Source organism: Salvelinus namaycush, chromosome 29 (genome assembly GCF_016432855.1).
Source record: "Salvelinus namaycush isolate Seneca chromosome 29, SaNama_1.0, whole genome shotgun sequence".
Lineage (NCBI taxonomy): Eukaryota > Metazoa > Chordata > Actinopteri > Salmoniformes > Salmonidae > Salvelinus > Salvelinus namaycush.
In genome coordinates, this window is record NC_052335.1 from 21,090,282 (window position 1) to 21,110,479 (window position 20,198).

At 43.9% G+C, this 20,198-nt stretch overlaps 1 protein-coding gene across 1 annotated transcript in view; it reads right to left on the minus strand.

Annotated features, from left to right (window-relative positions):
- The window catches only part of LOC120024339 (mannosyl-oligosaccharide 1,2-alpha-mannosidase IA-like), a 180,364-nt gene that overhangs the window by 90,281 nt on the left and 69,885 nt on the right, over positions 1-20,198 (minus strand). Inside the window, exon 4 of the mRNA XM_038968561.1 lies at positions 8,286-8,366. Within this exon, the coding sequence (XP_038824489.1) occupies positions 8,286-8,366 (81 nt within the window). The remainder of the gene's footprint in view (positions 1-8,285; positions 8,367-20,198) is intronic.

The following is a 20,198-nucleotide window of genomic DNA, read 5'->3' on the forward strand; positions in this document are numbered from 1 at the left end:
ACTGTTAAGGGCAATTCCACGGGAACAGAATGATGCTGAAACATGTTCAATTTAAAATGTATGCCAAACAAAAACCAATGATCGCAAAGTTAAGCAAACCATACAACTCTATGCACAAGGACAACCTGTAGTCTCTCAGCTCAGATCATAACCAGTTTCCACTGAACATTTTACAAAAACACATTTACTTCAAGACCAGTGCAGATGCAAAGTTCTTCAAGGAAATGTGTTTTTGTAAAATGTTCAGTGGAAACCGGATATGATCTGAGCTCAGTGAACTGCAGGCAGTAAAAGTTATCTGTGATTAAATGCACAGCAAGGCGACTTAACGCTATGTGCTTGAACACAGCACATCAGCATACAGGACTCATCCAAATTTAGAGTGTTTATGGGACTTGTGGTGAATTGAGCTTGTGAAAGTAATGAGCTTGTAAAAGTAATGTCAAGAAAATGTTGGATGAAACACTCCACTCCATTGGGTTCCCTCTCACTTCTAACAATGAGATAATACGTTTGGCTAGTCTATGGATTTGAGTAAAGGCTCTGACACTCTAAGCCTCTCTATTTCGACTTTCTCCAGAAGGAAGCCACGATGCTTCAAATCGCCTCATTAGAGACTGCCACAGCTGACAGGCCGAGTTAACACATGGACCTGCTATCGAGTTCTGGTTGAAACTCAGAGCTCCTACATCCCCTGTCCTGGACAAGGTTACTGGTTAAGTCCATCACTTCACAGTTCAGACACAGCCTCACTGCTCTGCTGTTCTCCTGGGCTCTGTGCCCTGTCCAGACAGGACAGAACTGACAGTACTTAAAGAAAGGGGGGTGCAAGGTACGTGCTTAGATGGATGAGTCTCTTTAGAGAACATGAGAGTGAGAGACTGGCTTCTAGAGAGGCCCTCCCTTATCTGTCTCAGCCTCTCGACTGTTATCCTGATGGCATATTTCATAAAACCCAGTAAGACATAGGGAAGTCTCAGGGGCCAGGGACAGTCTATGGCTCTGAATGCATAACAGAATGTGTAAACAGGGGGGGATGTCATTGTACCATTTCATACAACTGAGGTGGTGTAGGCAGGAACACAATGTTTGGCTACAGCGAGCTCACTGCACACCCTCCGTGTCACGCTGAAGGAATTTGGTGACAGCAAGATTCACTTAGATTGTTTTTCTTTTTGACATTCAGGAGGAGAGCAGTTGGGCATTCCGTGAGTGTGTGTGTGTGTGTGTGTGTGTGTGTGTGTAGAGAGATCAGTTTGAGAGACACGTAGGTGTAGGGGGTGGGCGTTGAACCACAGGACCCAGAGAGACTGTAAACTAAAAAGATCTCATCTATGAGGCTCGTGTAAAACTCTTTCTAGTGGAAAGATGAATGCTGCGACCGCAGCCTAGATCCCATCTCCAATCCAATCTCCCTGACTGGCAGACCACGCAGGTGGGCACCAGGCAGGCAGCACATCTCCTAGGGAGAGAAGAGGGAGCCAGAGCAGGCAGACAGGAGGAATAGAGCAGAGGAGAGAAAGGCCAGAGCTTAAGGCCAGTTTTAAGGCCAGGCAGTGTCACTGCCAGCACAGCAGGCAGCAAGGCCAAATGACTCCACACGCCGAGGGCAAAACTGTCCTATTCAAACGGCAATGATGCAGCCATTTCTTGCTGGGTCATCATACCCCATAGCATATTTTATGTCATGTTAAGCATGACAGGTATGCTCACACTCCAATGGACAGGAACATACGGGGGGTTATGCTTATCAACGGTACACAAATGTAGTGCTTTGTATTTCTACTCTCTCACTCCGATAAAGCACAACTTACGATCCCTTAGTGTTCAACTAAGTCTGCCGAGATCTACCAGGTGTGAGATTACTACACAAATGGGACACACCACTCCGGGAGTTATTGTCTGGTAAGCACAGAACATAACGCGAATCCCACCTTCATAATGTGGTGGGTTCTAAATGATGTCATATCCATATGGTGGTTGTTCTGTTGTGTGATGCCTCACGGTAAAAACCTTCCCAGTGGAAACACAGTAACTTTTGTGGTTCCAATGAAGATATTCATTAGTGCCACCTTGAGTGCCGTTCCAACAGATTGCAAGGAACCTCCAGGCATCCCAGCAGGGGATGTACGTTCACTGAGATGCATAGTCACATATGGCAAATGTAAGTTTGACTGTCATGTTCGTAGGGGTAGAAAGGGGCATTGCACCCCACAGGACAAGCTGCAACAGAGCTATTTTCATTAGTGCAAACAAGTATCAAACAAGCAATCTTCATTACCGCAAAAAACACATGATCCATTACTCATGTCTTTTAATACTGTTTAATCATACTATTTTATATACAGCTGTTCATGTTCAGCTTGGCATATTAAAAGCATATTACACAACATATTCCCCACGTAGGCTTGTGTTGTATCTCCAAAGAGTAGTGTGCAGCGTGTTCTACAGTAACAAAGTCCTTCAGGTCAGAGAGAAGATCTATATACAATACTAGAAATCAACTCTCACTTCAGAGTAAAGAGGAGCTCCGGATAAGAGAACAGAAAGTAAAGCAGAGGAAAACAAAGGCAAACAGACACACTTCTCTGAGGCAAGAAGCCAGAGGAAAGGACTGAGTGACAGCGCAGTGCTTACCCTCCAAGCTACGACTTTACTTCTGTCCAAAACTTTTAGTCAGTCACCAACTCCAAAAGGCTAAACATATCCTATCAAAGATGGCACTCTAAAACCCTGGCCCATCCATCACTAACCAGGTCATTATTAACGCGCTCTCTCAGATTGTTTACTGTAAAAGCGGGTGTCTTGTAACAGATACAAATGGCTGTGGACCCTGGGCTATGATTAATATCCGCCGTGTCGTGACCCTCCGCCTGCCGTAAACAGGGAAGATGCACTTTATAATCATACCAGCCAAAACAGCAATAAACAGTGGTAACAAACCTTCAGCCCACTGTTTGCTAATGAGTCGTGATTTACCTGTAAATACAGGAATGTAGACAGAGCAAACAATTCTTGTGATCTTGTGGTCTTGTGATAGTCAGTCACTTGAAAATTGCTAGTGTGAAATGATTCACTGATTTGTTCGCTCGTAATAAGAGGGCTTCTCTCATCTCGTCAGATAGGCTCTAGAAAAAAAAATGTAGACGCACAAACTGTCTGTCTGTTACTAAAACTTTGAGAGCATTCTGAGAAACAGAGATTGCATTCAGACTGCATTAGCATTTCAGTGGGGAGAGAAGTAGGCATAACAACATACAGAGGGAAAGATATTGCCTCGACTGAAATGTTCTCATGACTTTGTCCGTCCTAGCCAAAAGATGGCCTTTGACTACTCAACTAGTTTCCCTGACTGTGCTCAAAGAGTTGGAAACACTGTTTCGATCCTATCGTTTTTTAAATTTCACCTTTATTTCACCAGGTAGTCCAGTTGAGAACAAGTTCTCATTTACAACTGCGAAGATGGCCAAGATAAAGCAAAGCAGTGCGACAAAAACAACAACACAGAGTTACACATGGGATAAACAAACGTACAGTCAATAACACAATAGAAACATCTGTATACAGTGTGTGCAAATGAAGTAAAGATCCCAGTTGTATCACAGTTGTATAACAAAATCACAATGACTGACTGTTTTCAGCTTGACTAACACTGACAAGAGAGAATACAGGATGTGGCAGGTGCAGTGAAAACATGTTTCTTGTCTCACAACCATAAACAGGATTAGCTACTTGATGACAGAGGAAACAGGCTTAAGAAGAGAGCGGCTGTGGAGCCTACAGGCGTGCGGTGCGGTTTCATGCCAGCCCTATATGGTAGCTAGCTGTGTTCCTGGCCACGCTTGCTTGCGTTTGCCTACAGCCCATTGGAGGAGGCTAAAAATAGGAGCGGGCCTCGTCACCCGCGGAAAACCTAAGACCTTGTGTTCAGACGGAGGGAAAAGGCAAACTCCAAAGGTGACCTTGGGTTCGAGCTGCTGGGAAGCTTTGTTCCTCCGGACTGATGTCACTCACACAAACCCAGGAGACACACAGACAAGAGTATAACCAAGAGCTGGAAAGAAATTAAATCAATGGATTATATTTTCCCTCTTATCTCAAAAATAAAAGCCTGTCTGTCTGGAATGAGAGTGGGCAGCAGCGGCAGAATTCTATGCTGAGTACATTTTAAAACTCAGTGGCTGAGTTGGAGTGACTAACCGAGTCAGTTTGTGTGTGCTTATCCCTTTGACAATGGAACACTCTCTGAAGACTAGGCTATACACTTTGAAGTACCTCCCCCCCCCCCCCCCACCATTTATATGAATCATCTCCACACACAGCAACATGTAGAACCAAAACCTGAGGCTGTTATCTTCAGCTGGACCATACCCTAAACTCTGTAATAAACTAATAACAAAACATGAGAAAAGGAGAAGATAAATACATTGACATTGCTCAAACCTTGACGTGACTGAACAGAGAACAGATCAAAAAGACTGCAGAAGCCCGGCTTACTAGCTAAATCCTTGGCTAAGGCGAGAAAAGAGGCAGGTTTGTTAACTGGCTCCAGGTTTCTTAATCGTAAAGGTAGGCAGCATATTAGATCCAGGCTAAACTGCATCGATAATGGAGAGGGAGAGATCCAACAAGCAGCTTCCATGTGTCTGGGAGAGACTCCACGGCCAAGGCTGTCAGTGTTCCAGCCAAGCCCAGCCAGACTCCCTGCAGACCAGGCTCTGATCGTATCAGTGACCGGCAGACAGACAGACATGAGCCTATTTCAACAGCAGCTCCTCCACTCTCTCACCCCACTGAGAACCACACTGTTTAAATAGCACTGCTGGCGCTACAACACATCTCCAAACAAGATCATTCTAACGCCTCAGACAGAGCCAAACGCACCGCCCGCCATTAATGACAGGCCCAAAAATGTAGGCGGGTTTCGCAGAGGTATTTAACTTGGTTCCCCCAGATCTCTGAATTATTTAGTCTTACATGATATGTCTTCCTCCCACTGACATGGTCAAATGTTCACATTGTGGGTTACTCAGTGCTCACTTCAGCCAGTAGAGCCTGAATACCCATGGTGTATAGAGGTATATGTAAGCTTCACTAGTAAGAGGGAGGGAGAGAAGAAGATTACACCCCAATAACCTTCTCCTGACTCTGATTGACGTAAGATCCCAGATAATAAAAATCTCCCCAGCGTAAGATTGTCACAGTAATCAGGTATGAGCGTGTATGAGTGTTTGTGCTGTCCCTAATCTCTGAATGGATTTTAAAACCTCTGGGGTCCAACCAGCCCATTCATTTCTGATTCCCAAATAGCTTCGGTCGGTTATGTAAAATTACCTATGGCTCCGGAAATCAATATCTGATCCATTGAGGAGTTAAGTGCTTTGCTCTGACAGGTCGGCCTATCCCATTTAGGAACGCGTCAGGTGATGGAAAACTGTCCAGCCGTAAATAACAGCAGGTCTAAGTCAGCCCTGTATTAATCCCCATCCATTACTCATAGGAAGAAAAACAGCCATGGTCTAAATCAGAGGTGACTGGGGGCCAGGTGGCCTTCACTTCAGTACAACTTATGAATGGTTAACAACTCCACTGCATCAATAGCTTTTTTTCAGAAGGTCCTGGTATAATTGATCTCGCAGTACAATAAGCGGTATGCGGTGCGGACAACGGCCGCAATGAGCACATCAGGAGGAGAGGCTCTTTATGGCTCCTCCCTCATCCCTTCGTCATGATGATGAACACGTGTCTGTTCAGCTCTCCAATCCGTTGTCTCAGGGCTGGCTGACCGACAGGGACGGGCCTGACCAGTATGCAGGGCTGTGGCTGTGGCTGTACTGCCATGCATCTGTTTAGTTTCACTGATACATTCTTTATCATAGGGTCCGGCCCACTTTGACTTCCACCCAAGCGAAAGGGGCAGGGGCCGTCACTGAAGCCAGGGAGAGATCTCAGAGGCTGCCTACCAGGCCCCATCTCCCCTACCACCCGCCCCCCGGCTTCCTGCACGTGTCTCGGCCTCCATTGTCTTGCTCAAAGCAGCTTAAAGCAGGTTGGGCGTACAGAACCGACTCCCTCTACTTTCTCAGGACTCGGAGGAGCTCCCTGGACTCAGGTTCTAAGTCTCACATCAATGGGTCCGCCTCTCTCAGAGGATGAAAGGGTGAGCAGAGCTCAGTACGCTCAGTTTCAGAGAGGAGGAAATGGATCCAATCTGCTGGGAGGTGGCACAGCCTCACTGTACAGGTGTTGGAATACAACAAAGGAGAATACTATAAACACACCTGGTACACTTGTTATGTCTGTCAATAACACTATTTCCAAGCTCTGCATACCAGGACAATATTTTCTATGGTGGTAAGTCAAACACCTAGCTGGTACATCTACCTAATGTGTAAGCCCTTTTAGTCCTGTGGATTTCTGTCTCAGGATATAGTCGCTCTTACAGAGAGGACTTTAACATAATAAATACACCAGGTGCAGAATGACACACTCTCCAAACTGTAAAAAAAGAACCAGCAAAGGTGGTTCATTGTAGCTGCTTCTGTGAAGCACGCTCCCTTGTTACTGCCATTGCTGCTTGTGCTTAACGGTGTGACTTGCCTCTCCTCAAGCTCCTCTCATCTACATTTTACAGTTCAGAAATCACATTAATATGAATGGAAGCGAAAATACGAGGTCTCATTACAATGAATTACAATGAGGTTTCCACACAAAACATGCAGTGCAATGCCTTTCCAGCTTTGTGTGCAAGTCCTGGACATAACACATTGCCATGTTCTTTGTATATTCATTAGTACAGGGAATTTCAATAGCAAGCCAATATGCAAGCTTTTTTACAGTGCATGCTGTAAGCTGATGAAACATTCCCCCAGTGTCTCTCAGTCAGAACAAAATGATGGGAAGCACAATGAACTCTTGAGAATTCCTGTAGGGAAATCATACACTCAAAACCCTGGCTGCTTCTGGTGTCTGTCAACAGAGGGCTATTTGGAGAAGCCTGGTGTTAAAAGGTAAAGAATTACTACTTACCAGTAGTATGACTTGCATAAACCCTCAAGAGGGACCTATTTCATACCATTTTACCTTAATTGGAGGGAAATTATATTAAATTAGATAATTGCTCTGAAATAATTGGCAATATTTGATAAATAGCATCCTTCAGAATGATGCATGGCTTCATAACCTAAAACGCAGTTCTGCGACGTGTGGGAGGGAAAATAATTGCAGAATGCTCTCCATTTCATTAAAAACCTCTTGCAGACAAAAATGTGTAAGAGGCAGAAATGATTTCCGTTCAGAACTCCAACAGAGTTTCCAGACTTGGTAATTCTATAAATATTTGATAAGTCATCCACAGTGAGCATCCACAGTGAGCATCCACAGTGAGCATCCACAGTGAGCATCCACAGTGGAGACAGAAAAAGAGGGGATACAAAGATCAGCTTCTTTTTATGCTTCTCTTTAGATTGGGCCTCTTCGTATACTTTATTTGCTGAGCTCATTGAACTTCTAAGTGTCTTTCTCCCACTTTGGTGTTGCTACTGTTGTTCTGTTTATGAGAGCCACTTAGCTTGGAACCAAGGTTCAGTAGCTCCCTAAAAACCTTTTGAAATGGGGAGAGAAAAAGCATAGATTTTCTGGTTGGAAAAGTCCTCATGTCTGCTGAAATTCAACTGGAGGAGTCTATTTGGTAGGATCTATGACTTGACCTTATTTTCCAACCATGCATTAGAGCAGGTAATTAAAAAACTCTGACTGCGTGAAGACAAATAGAGATCTGATATGAGTCACAACAGCTGAACGGGAAAAGGGGTTTGGTTCCTAAGAGATTGTTTCCTGACCATGTGAGAGAACTGCAGTCCCACACAAATCCAGAGTTCGCAGACACTAGAAGCCCTCCTCTCAGACGAGATTGGCTAAACCCCTGATATATTTCACAGCTTTACATCTCCTTGAAGGACTGCCCTGCACTCAAGAGATTGGCAGGCAGCAAAGCTCTCACCTCTCTTTGCCGGTACAACTTCCAGAAACTTTGGAATAACACTGTTCCAACATTGCTGCAATACAATTCTCTGAAGCCTCACGTCACTCCTATCTAGGGTCAATGGTTGTTCAACTATTGGCAAGTATCTCTATGTAATTGTCTCCACTAACATGGTGTCTATCAAACTGTGGCAGATGGAATAAATGATGTCCTCTTTTCCTTATGACATGTATCAGATCTCATTGAGTTATAGCAGTAGTTGTGGGCAGCACCAGCAGAGTTTTCACAGTTAGGTACATACCTCTTTGCCAGAAAGGTAATAGGCAGAGAGCAGGCCTCCGACAAACCGGATGTTCACTTCAAAGACAGAGACCTCAGCATTCTGCAGAGAGAACAAACAAAGGAGAGAGATGGAGAGATAGAGATACAGAGGAATGGAGAGAGAGACAGAGGGGGAGGAGAGAGACAAAGGTTACATGATTAGGAGTATTCAACCTGCTGAGTCACCAGGCAGCAGCTGGCAGGCGTACCGGGTAGGAATATCCTCGCATCACACACTGAATGTAAACACTGCAGACATGCACAGGGTTCTACACTAACTCTTTCAGAATGATTGGGTCCCACCAATTCTTTTTTAAATAAAAAATGTATATAGATGTGGGCTATAGCTGAGGACACTGAGGTATCAACATCCTTATCCCATGCCTTTACAGAGGACTTTGTACAGTACATCAGAGAAGTGATCAAATAGTGTCATTTTAGAGTAAACTACCTAATGTTACAACAACAAACATTTGACCAACTGTATCGATACAATAGTGTGGTCCACTATCCCCATAGTTAAAATAGAACACAAAGAGGAGGGTCTGTCAGAGAACCGACTTCCACAGAGCTCACACAGCGCTGGGGCCAAACAACACTGGGAAAAGTTATCTAGAATTCAGAAACTACCCACACTGGGTTCAATTTACGTGTGTTATTTCATCTTAAGGTCAAGCTGGAAGCATGAGTTGCCACCAACAAATTTAAGCAATATGAAGAGGTGATGAGATGCCTTCCTGGTATGGAACCCCATCATGCCCAAACACAGACCTGCACTCAGCCCATTTCCCTCCGAAGGGCCCCAGGCTTGGTTTTCTCCATTGGAATAGGCAGGCTTATTACCGATTCCTCATGTAGATTGTCATTACTCTGAAAAGAAGCATGTGGAGCCTGTCTATCCAGGATAAATTGCTATTCTTTTAATACTGAGAAATGCTGGCTTTCATAACCTCATTCTAACTTCCAGCTCTTTGCTTTATATGATAGATCATGTAGAGTGGCCTTCAAATATTTAAGTTAATCATATTATTATGTGCTTATTCCTTGAGGTTTTACTGAGAGGAAATGTTCATGTTATTGTCTCTACTTTGAGTGTACCACATAAAACATTTTTAAATAAAAATGGTGCTTTTTACATTGGACTAAACTTTATCTTTCCACAATATGAGAAACTTGCGTTCCTAATGGGGGGAGAGAGGCTCAGTGACCATGCATGGTAATTATACCAAATAACAACTAAATATCAGTAGCTAAGACTTTGTCCTCATTTTACCATGGGTTATTTGTTTCCTGCAGACTATTTGTTTTGGGACAAACAACAGAACATTTGTTAACATGTTTTTTTTTTTATGTTGAATTGTAAAGCTTTATCTCTTAGATTTTCCCATACAAAGGCTTCTGCGTAGCATGACTCTGTATTTCAATGACAGTTTTTACATGAGTAAACTAATCTGGTCCGGAGAGATTCTGTAACTTATATTCTTTAATAGTAGAGAACGTGTGACAGGCAGGCAATTTCATTTAACAGCAGGCCAGCAGACAACCTTATAATTAAATCTAATGTATTTAGTCCAAACCTGTGGACTGTGAAACCCAAATTCGTCATATTTCTGTTCGCATTATCAATGGTGTGTTAATGACTTAAAATTTTGACAGATGGCAGTTGTTTAAATGGGAAAGGCATTTTTCATTGCTGGAATTAAGTGTTTTTCCCCTGACTATGGAGCGAATGACTTGGCACACCTCAGTGGAAATAATAACTGTTGAGGAGGGGTTGAACTCTCCTGAGGACACTGCTCTGTGTAGCTAGGGTGCTTTTCAATCTAAGAGACCTTAGAGAGCTATTCTGGCCCTCAGTCAAGGACTGCAGTGAGGCCAAAGAATCAAAAGGATTTCATGACAGTCTGCTGCACTGCACCCAGGGTTAAATTCCACAAAATGGAAAGTTAAGGATACTGATGAGGTAGAAAAAAAAAATACATGAAGAACATCAAAATGTGATTGTACTGTATTGTACAAAGGTGTGAACTCTGTAAAAAGGGATCAAATCTACACCACCAAAATAACTTAAACTGACAACCTCAATGTATTCAGACCAGATGTTACGGGTTGCACAATTTGAATTTACATCAATATTACAGTGAAACCAAAGCAGTCTCACACACGGTATCTTGGCACGAGTCATTGTTGAATTCTCCAATGTCTGAAGAGGTCCTGCTGCTGTTTGTGTAAATATGCAATGTCTTCATGGAAGACTTCATAAACACTGGGGCCAAACTTGGCTGTACTGAACCGTGGTTCATTAAAACCTCACTGTTAATAGGGTGGTAAAGTAGGGTGAGTGTCTGACTGAACACCATTCATTCTTCAGCCATGTGACAACCCACAGCCCTCCGTATCATGACCATCCACTGAAAACTCTAGTCAGGCCTAACTTCAACCTGAATCAGATGTGATGTTATAATCTTATCAATTATACTCCCTGTCTATGTTAAATGAATGAGCTCCTCTTCCACTGAAAAATTACAAAAGACACTAGGGAAAATAACTGAGATGGGCTGAGGGAATGGCAGGAAGGAATGATGAAATCAATTCAATTGTATTGGTCACATACACATATTTAGCAGATGTTATCGCAGGTGTAGCGAAATGCTTGTGTTCCTTGCTCCAACAGTGCAGTAGTATCTAACAGTGCAGAAGTATCTAAAAACAATTCACAACAAATCTAAGTAAAATAATGGAATTAAGAACATACATAAATATTAGATTGAGCAATGTTGAGTGGCATTGACTAAAATACATTAGAATAGAATACAGTATATACATATGAGATGATTAAAGCAGTATGTAAACATTATTTAAACATTCTTAAACTGACTAGTGTTCCATTATTATTGTGGCCAGTGATTCCAAGTTTATGTATATAGGGCAGCAGCCTGTACAGTCTAATGGCCTTGAGATAGAAGCTGTTTTTCAGTCTCTCGGTCCCAGCTTTGATGCACCTGTACTGACCTCGCCTTCTGGATGGTAGTGGGGTGAACAGGCCATGGCTCGGGTGGTTGATGTCCTTGATGACATTGGGGGCTGTAGGTGTCCTGGAGGGCAGGTAGTTTGCCCCAGGTGATGCGTTGGGCTGACCGCACCACCCTCTGGAGAGCCCTGCTATTGCGGGTGGTGCAGTTGCCGTACCAGACGGTGATACAGCCTGACAGGATGCTCTCAATTGTGCATCTGTAAAAGTTTGTGAGGGTTTTAGGTGTCTTCACTACACTGTCTGTGTGGGTGGACCGTCAGTACGCTGAGGAACTTGAAGCTTTCCACCTTCTCCACTGCGGTCCCGTCGATGTGGACAGGGGCATGCTCCCCCTGCTGTTTCTTGAAGTCCACGATCAGCTCCTGTGTTTTGTTGACGTTGAGTGAGAGGTTATTTTCCTGGCACCACTCTCCCAGGGCCCTCATCTCCTCCCTGTAGGCTGTCTCGTCATTGTTGGTAATCAGGCCTACTACTGTCGCGTTGTCTGCAAACTTGATGATTGAGTTGGAGGCGTGCGTGGCCACGCAGTCATGGGTGAAGAGGGAGTACAGGAGGGGACTGAACACGCACCCTTGTGGGGTCCCTGTGGTCAGGAAGTCCAGGACCCAGTTGCACAGGGCGGGGTTCAGACCCAGGGCCCTGAGCTTAATGATGAGCTTGGAGGGTACTATGCTGTTGAATGCTGAGCTATAGTCAATGAACAGCATTCTTACATAGGTATTCCTCTTGTCCAGATGGGATAGGGCAGTGGCGTAAAGCAAATTGAAGTGGGTCTAGGGTGTAAGCTAGAGGTGATATGATCCTTAACTAGCCTCTAAAAGCATTTCATGATGACAGAAGTGAGTGCTATGGTGCATTAAGTCATTTAGTTCAGTTACCTTTGCTTTCTTGGGTACAGGAACAATGGTGAACATCTTGAAGCAAGTGGGGACAGCAGACTGGGATAGGGAGAGATTGAATATGTCCGTAAACACACTTAAATATCTTACTCACGTCTTCTCCGACGACGGAGAAGGAGAGCCCACAGTCCTTGGTAGCGGGCTGCGTATCCTCAAAGCGAGCATAGAAGGCATTTAGCTTGTCCGGAAGCAAGACATCAGTGTCCGTGACGTGGATGGTTTTCCCTTCGTAGTCCGTGATTGTCTGTAGACCCTGCCACATACACTACCGTTCAAAAGTTTGGGGTCACTTAGAAATGTACTTGTTTTTCATGAAAGCATACATGAAATTAGTTGCAAAATGAATAGGAAATATAGTCAAGACATTGACAAGGTTATAAATAATGGTTTTTAATTGAAATAATAATTGTGTCCTTCAAACTTTGCTTTCGTAAAAGAATCCTCAATTTGCAACAATTACAGCCTTGCAGACCTTTGGCATTCTAGTTGTCAATTTGTTGAGGTGATCTGAAGAGATTTCACCCCATGCTTCCTGAATCCCCTCCCACAAGTTGGATTGGCTTGATGGGCACTTTGTACGTACCATACGGTCAAGCTGCTCCCACAACAGCTCAATAGGGTTGAGATCCGGTGACTGTGCTGGCAACTTCATTATAGACAGAATACCAGCTGACTGCTTCTTCCCTAAATAGTTATTGCGTAGTTTTGAGCTGTGCTTTGAGTCATTGTTCTGTTGTAGGAGGAAATTGGCTCCAATTAAGCGCTGTTCACAGGGTATGGCACGGCGTTACAAAATGAGCCTAAAGACATGATGCGCAACATGAGCTCATGGGCTCTCATGAAGTGTTTGATTAAGTTTGGTAGGCTAGTAATGACCAACAGCAGCATCAGAGCGGTCATGTGGTACGACCATGTGGAATTTGACTGCCTTCATGACTCATGACCGCCGGTGTGCACCGGGGCCTCCCACTCCTCTTGCTATTCTGGTTAGAGCCATTTTGAGCTGTTCTGTGAAGGGAGTAGTACACAGCGTTGTACCAGATCTTCAGTTTCTTGGCAATTTCTCGCATGTTATAGCCTTCATTTCTCAGAACAAGAATAGACTGACGAGTTTCAGAAGAAAGTCCTTTGTTTCTGGCCATTTTGAGCCTTTAATCAAACCCACAAATGCTGATGCTCCAGATACTCAACTAGTCTAAAGCAGGCCAGTTGTATTGCTTCCTTAATCAGAACAGTTTTCAGCTGTGCTAACATAAATGCAAAAGGGTTTTCTAATGATCAATAATAAACTTGGATCAGCTAACACAACATGCCATTGGAACACAGGAGTGATTGTTGCTGATAATGGGCCTCTGTACGCCTATGTAGACATTCCATTAAAAATCATCAGTTTCCAGCTACAATAGCCATTTACAACACTAACAATGTCTACACTGTATTTCTGATCAATTTGATGTTATTTTAAAATGGACAAACATTTTTGCTTTTCTTTCAAAAACATGGACGTTTCTAAGTGACCCCAAACTTTTGAACGGTAGTGTACGTATCGTGTCTGAGCCGTAGAATTGCGACTCCACTTTGTCTCTGTACAGACGTTTTGCCTGTTTGATTGCCTTACGGAAGGAATAACTACACTGTTGGTATTCAGCCATATTCCCAGTCACTTTGCCATGGTTAAATGTAGTGGTTCGTGCTTTCAGTTTTGCGCGAATGCTGCCCTCTATCTACGGTTTCTGGTTTTGGTAGGTTTTAATAGTCACAGTGGGTACAACATCTCCTATACACTTCCTGATGAACTCAGTCACTGTATCCGTGTATTTGTCAGTGTTATTCTCAGAAGCTACCTGGAACATATCCCAGTCTGCGTGATCAAAACAATCTTGAAGCATGGATTCCGATAGGTCAGACCAGCGTTGAATAGACCTTAGCGCATGTATTTCCTGTTTGAGTTTTTGACTATAGGAAGGGAGGAGCAAAATGGAGTCGTGATCAGATTTGCCAAAGGGTGGGCGGGGGAGGGCCTTGTAGGTATTTCGAAAAGTTGAGTAGCAGTGGTCCAATGTTTTACCAGCGCGAGTACTACAGTCAATGTGTTGGTAGAACTTCGGTAGCGTTTTCCTCAAATTTGCTTTGTTAAAATCTCCAGCTACAATAAATGCGGCCTCAGGATATGTGGATTCCAGTTCGCATAAAGTCCAGTGTAGTTCTTTGAGGGCTGTCATGGTATACACGGCTGTGACTATAACCAAAGAGAATTCTCTTGGGAGGTAATACGGTCAGCATTTGATTGTGAGGTATTCTAGGTTGGGTGAACAAAAGGACTTGAGTTTCTGTATGTTATCACAATCACACCATGAGTAGTCAATCATGAAACATACACCCCCGCCTTTCCTCTTCCAGGAGAGTTCTTTATTCCTGTCTGTGCGATGTACTGAGAACCCAGCTGGCTGTATGGACGGGGACAGTATATCCAGAGAGAGCCATGTTTCTGTGAAACAAGAGTATGTTACAATCCCTGATGTCTCTCGGGAAGGAGATCCTCAGCCTGAGCTCGTCTACTTTATTATTCAGAGAATGAACATTAGCGAGAAATATGCTCAGAAGCTGTGGATGGTGTGCACTCCTCCTGAGTCGGACTAGAAGTTCACTCCGAATACTTCTTCTCCGCCGGTAGTGTTTTGGAGCAGCTTCTGGATTAAGTTAAATTGCCCTGGGGGGTACGAACAAGGATCCAATTCTGGAAAGTCGTATTCCTAGTTGTAATGCTGGTGAGTTACCGCCACTCTGATATCCTGCTGTATTACAGTATGTAATAACACAAACAATTCTGGACTAATAATGTAAGAAATAACACACAAAATCAAAATACTGCAAAGTTGCTTAGGAGCTAGAAGCAGAGCTGACATGTCTGTAGGCAACATCTTACTCTCTGATAGAACCTAGTGTAGAGGTTCTAGAACTGAGGTACTGTATAGCTGAGCTCCATCTCATCACAATGCTGAGAGCAACGGCAGTGAATGACAACAACAGTAATACTCTGACAGTAAAATACCCTCAAGGAAGCCCTTGCGAGGTCACAAAGAGCAGCAGTGAAAACCGACTACTGGAGATGATGCACAAATGCACTTACTAAGCCTGGCCTACACTGCTACACAAATAACATGCTGCCATGTCTGTGGATCAGCTGTCAGAAGACTCTTAGTAATACTCATCCTCTGATGCTGTGCCTGTGTGCGTGTGTGTGAGAGCGACAGTATCTACCTGCGCTGCATCTACCTCAAACCTCTGGTTAGAAAATGTCTCCCTTTTGTTAACATGCAAGCCGATGCCCAGCAAGGCTGTGCAGTCCTTACACAGCTCCTGCCTTCAGGCTGAAAGTCGAGCCAGGGCCCTTCCATAATACATAACCTCTGCCTTTGTTCCTGCACTGGCCTTGCCTTTCACAGCAGCCCATAACACAAAGCATCTAGGCACAAGGCAGAGGCAAATAAAGATGGGCACCAGGGGCTTGCTTGCTTTCTCGCTCTTCATCTCTTCATCTCTTCCCAGCAGGACTGATGGGAGAGTAAAAGAAAAGTCGTCCCTGGCCATTATAGTCCGAGCTGGTTAGCGTGTTGTGTTTGACCAGACCCGCTTTATATTCTGACCTTGTGTGTCTGTCTATCCGTCGTGCTTGTCTGTCAGAGTGAGTGGGTGCGCTGGGGCAGAGCCTATTAAAGTGTAACACACAAAGAGGAGCGATGGCAGGGGAGGGACCCTGGTTCAGAGGGCAAGGCAGTGGCTAGCCTACAACGGATGGGCTTTTCGTTTAATAAAACACTTTTTAAAATCAATTTACAGGGCATGACATGAATCAAAGACTGGGGGAGCTCAGCAATAATTGAATTACCAATGCCTTGCTTGTCAATGTCAATTGGCTAGATAATCAAGACAAGTGTCATTCAGGGATCCCCACGACCTTGTCTTGAAACCTGAACATTAAACTCAGACATCTCCCCTGTTCCAGTGAATCTGTATTGAACAGAGGCATCAGGAGATGCAGTGGTTAGCTCCTGTCTTTCAGTATTCCAGTCATGGCTCCTCACTAATACCACAGTCAGGCGGGATGGAGGCCAAATGGAAAACCAGACCACTCCATCCATGTTAAGACAATATTGCAAGGGGAGGAGCTGGAGAGGAGGGGGTTGTATCAATCTTTGATTTAGATTATTCTGTATTCAGGAGACAAAGTGAATATTAATGCCCGGTCCACCAGGGCTTTTGTAGGCTCCTTTATTGTTGGAATTGCTGGAGGGCAGTGAAGCCAAAGCCTTTCAATTAAAAGTTTGTTAACACTCTTTATGAAAGCTTCTGATCACTTATGCTATTTTCTCTCTCTCCCTCCGTTAGAAAAGCATAAGGGTGGACAAGAATTTAGTGCTTCTTAACGAGAGGGTTCTCCAAGGGGAATAAATAATGAATCTGGTTCCCCAACATGGGCAAGATCTAAGAAGGCAGAGGAGACATCAAAGTAAAAGGACTGAAGGTGTTTTTTTTTTTTACCTCAAATTCTGCAGCGCCATCACCACCCCTCCTTAATCCATGCTAGTATTGAACATTCATTTCACACAGCGACTAGGCTTAATAATGGTAAAAGTGGAATAGTTTGTCAACAACTTTTAATTTGATGAGTCATCACATTTCCCTGTGCTATAACCTTCCCTATAACCTCTGGTATTCAATTTATCGCAAAATTGCATTATAGGGATATGGGATGGTTCAGTTGTTCACATACTAAAATTGCACAAATTGCAGTTTGACATTTCTCAAGTGGGGCATTCCTTTTATTGCCATAAAATAAACCATGGCTTGAAAAAAACATTTAAGAAAGAAAATAACTTGCTAAGAAATCACAAATTGTTGAGGCATGACCAATGGGTTGGAACATGCTGAGTTTACACTAGATTAGAGTTGCATTAGAGTTGATCAAATGCAATTGAGAGTGGTGCAAGACATAATGCAAATGATTGCATTCCAATAGACTGGGGAGTTGATTTACAGGGTTATTTGGGCATTATTGATAACTTTTGGTCCAGAAGCACAAGTGAGCACCATTGTCAATATCATCATTTCATAGGTATATAAATAATGGTGGATTGCAAAGTTTTTCTAAATAGTGTGACAATGTCAGACAGACTTTTCAAATAGTTTTAGACATCTCTTTCATTTCCGTGTGTGGGAGTTGTCTGAAGGGAAAACAGTATTATTGAATATTAGAGACAGTAAGAGACAGCGAATGGCTTGAGAAAGGCAATGTGTTCTACCTGACAGACCCACAAAGTCTTAGCTCCTAAAGCACATTACCTTCAAACTGATGAGTCAGGTCTATATTGACTGATTAGAAGGTATCAGAGTTAAGTGCTCTCTCCTTCTCCCTACCCCACACAGTGGAATCAAGGTTACTTCATTCAGTCCACTTCTACAGACAATGCCACTCTAAACAGTGGTTTCTTCCAGGTGAGTACTTTAACTGTTCTGTCTGAAACAGAGCACTTCATCAAGGCCCAATTATCTGGAGTCACCTTGAGTGTCCCTGTATTCTCTCCATGCTGATTACAGTGGGGTCCGCCTAACCAATCAGACTGTAGATCTCCTGTCCTTGTGAATGTCAGTGGGTGACTTACTAGCAGAGTTTGGTAAGAGTGCTTTCAGTTTTGCTGGCCCATCATCTTGGACATTTTGCAGAAGGACCTGGAACTTTATTATTTTATTCCGATTGATACATTTTAAATTACAGATCGGAGGGCTGCTGATCACAAATTGCACGTTTATAATCCTGCTCTTTTAAGCTCTTTATTTTAACTACCATTCATTGTTGTGTTTTATGTTGTGTTCTGTCTCATATGGAACTGTATGAATGCTGCTTGGCCAGGACTCACTTGGAAAAGAGATGTAAATCTCAATGTGACCTCCTTGGTTAAATAAAGGATAAATAAATCAAAGTAAAAAGACAAGGGTGTTCTATGGTCCTACTAGCTAGCAGACAATGGGTGTTCTATGGTCCTACTAGCTAGCAGACAATGGGTGTTCTATGGTCCTACTAGCTAGCAGACAATGGGTGTTCTATGGTCCTACTAGCTAGCAGACAAGGGTGTTCTATGGTCCTACTAGCTAGCAGACAATGGGTGTTCTATGGTCCTACTAGCTAGCAGACAATGGGTTTTCTATGGTCCTACTAGCTAGCAGACAAGGGTGTTCTATGGTCCTACTAGCTAGCAGACAAGGGTGTTCTATGGTCCTACTAGCTAGCAGACAATGGGTGTTCTATGGTCCTACTAGCTAGCAGACAATGGGTGTTCTATGGTCCTACTAGCTAGCAGACAATGGGTGTTCTATGGTCCTACTAGCTAGCAGACAAGGGTGTTCTATGGTCCTACTAGCTAGCAGACAATGGGTGTTCTATGGTCCTACTAGCTAGCAGACAATGGGTTTTCTATGGTCCTACTAGCTAGCAGACAAGGGTGTTCTATGGTCCTACTAGCTAGCAGACAATGGGTGTTCTATGGTCCTACTAGCTAGCAGACAAGGGTGTTCTATGGTCCTACTAGCTAGCAGACAAGGGTGTTCTATGGTCCTACTAGCTAGCAGACAATGGGTGTTCTATGGTCCTACTAGCTAGCAGACAATGGGTGTTCTATGGTCCTACTAGCTAGCAGACAATGGGTGTTCTATGGTCCTACTAGCTAGCAGACAAGGGTGTTCTATGGTCCTACTAGCTAGCAGACAAGGGTGTTCTATGGTCCTACTAGCTAGCAGACAATGGGTTTTCTATGGTCCTACTAGCTAGCAGACAATGGGTGTTCTATGGTCCTACTAGCTAGCAGACAAGGGTGTTCTATGGTCCTACTAGCTAGCAGACAAGGGTGTTCTATGGTCCTACTAGCTAGCAGACAATGGGTGTTCTATGGTCCTACTAGCTAGCAGACAATGGGTGTTCTATGGTCCTACTAGCTAGCAGACAATGGGTGTTCTATGGTCCTACTAGCTAGCAGACAAGGGTGTTCTATGGTCCTACTAGTTAGCAGACAAGGGTGTTCTATGGTCCTACTAGCTAGCAGACAATGGGTGTTCTATGGTCCTACTAGCTAGCAGACAATGGGTTTTCTATGGTCCTACTAGCTAGCAGACAAGGGTGTTCTATGGTCCTACTAGCTAGCAGACAATGGGTGTGCTATGGTCCTACTAGCTAGCAGACAAGGGTGTTCTATGGTCCTACTAGCTAGCAGACAAGGGTGTTCTATGGTCCTACTAGCTAGCAGACAATGGCTGTTCTATGGTCCTACTAGCTAGCAGACAATGGGTGTTCTATGGTCCTACTAGCTAGCAGACAATGGGTGTTCTATGGTCCTACTAGCTAGCAGACAATGGGTGTTCTATGGTCCTACTAGCTAGCAGACAAGGGTGTTCTATGGTCCTACTAGCTAGCAGACAAGGGTGTTCTATGGTCCTACTAGCTAGCAGACAAGGGTGTTCTATGGTCCTACTAGCTAGCAGACAAGGGTGTTCTATGGTCCTACTAGCTAGCAGACAAGGGTGTTCTATGGTCCTACTAGCTAGCAGACAAGGGTGTTCTATGGTCCTACTAGCTAGCAGACAATGGGTGTTCTATGGCCCTACTAGCTAGCAGACAAGGGTGTTCTATGGTCCTACTAGCTAGCAGACAAGGGTGTTCTATGGTCCTACTAGCTAGCAGACAAGGGTGTTCTTTGGTCCTACTAGCTAGCAGACAATGGGTGTTCTATGGTCCTACTAGCTAGCAGACAAGGGTGTTCTATGGTCCTACTAGCTAGCAGACAATGGGTGTTCTATGGTCCTACTAGCTAACAGACAAGGGTGTTCTATGGTCCTACTAGCTAGCAGACAATGAGTGTTCTATGGTCCTACTAGCTAGCAGACAATGGGTGTTCTATGGTCCTACTAG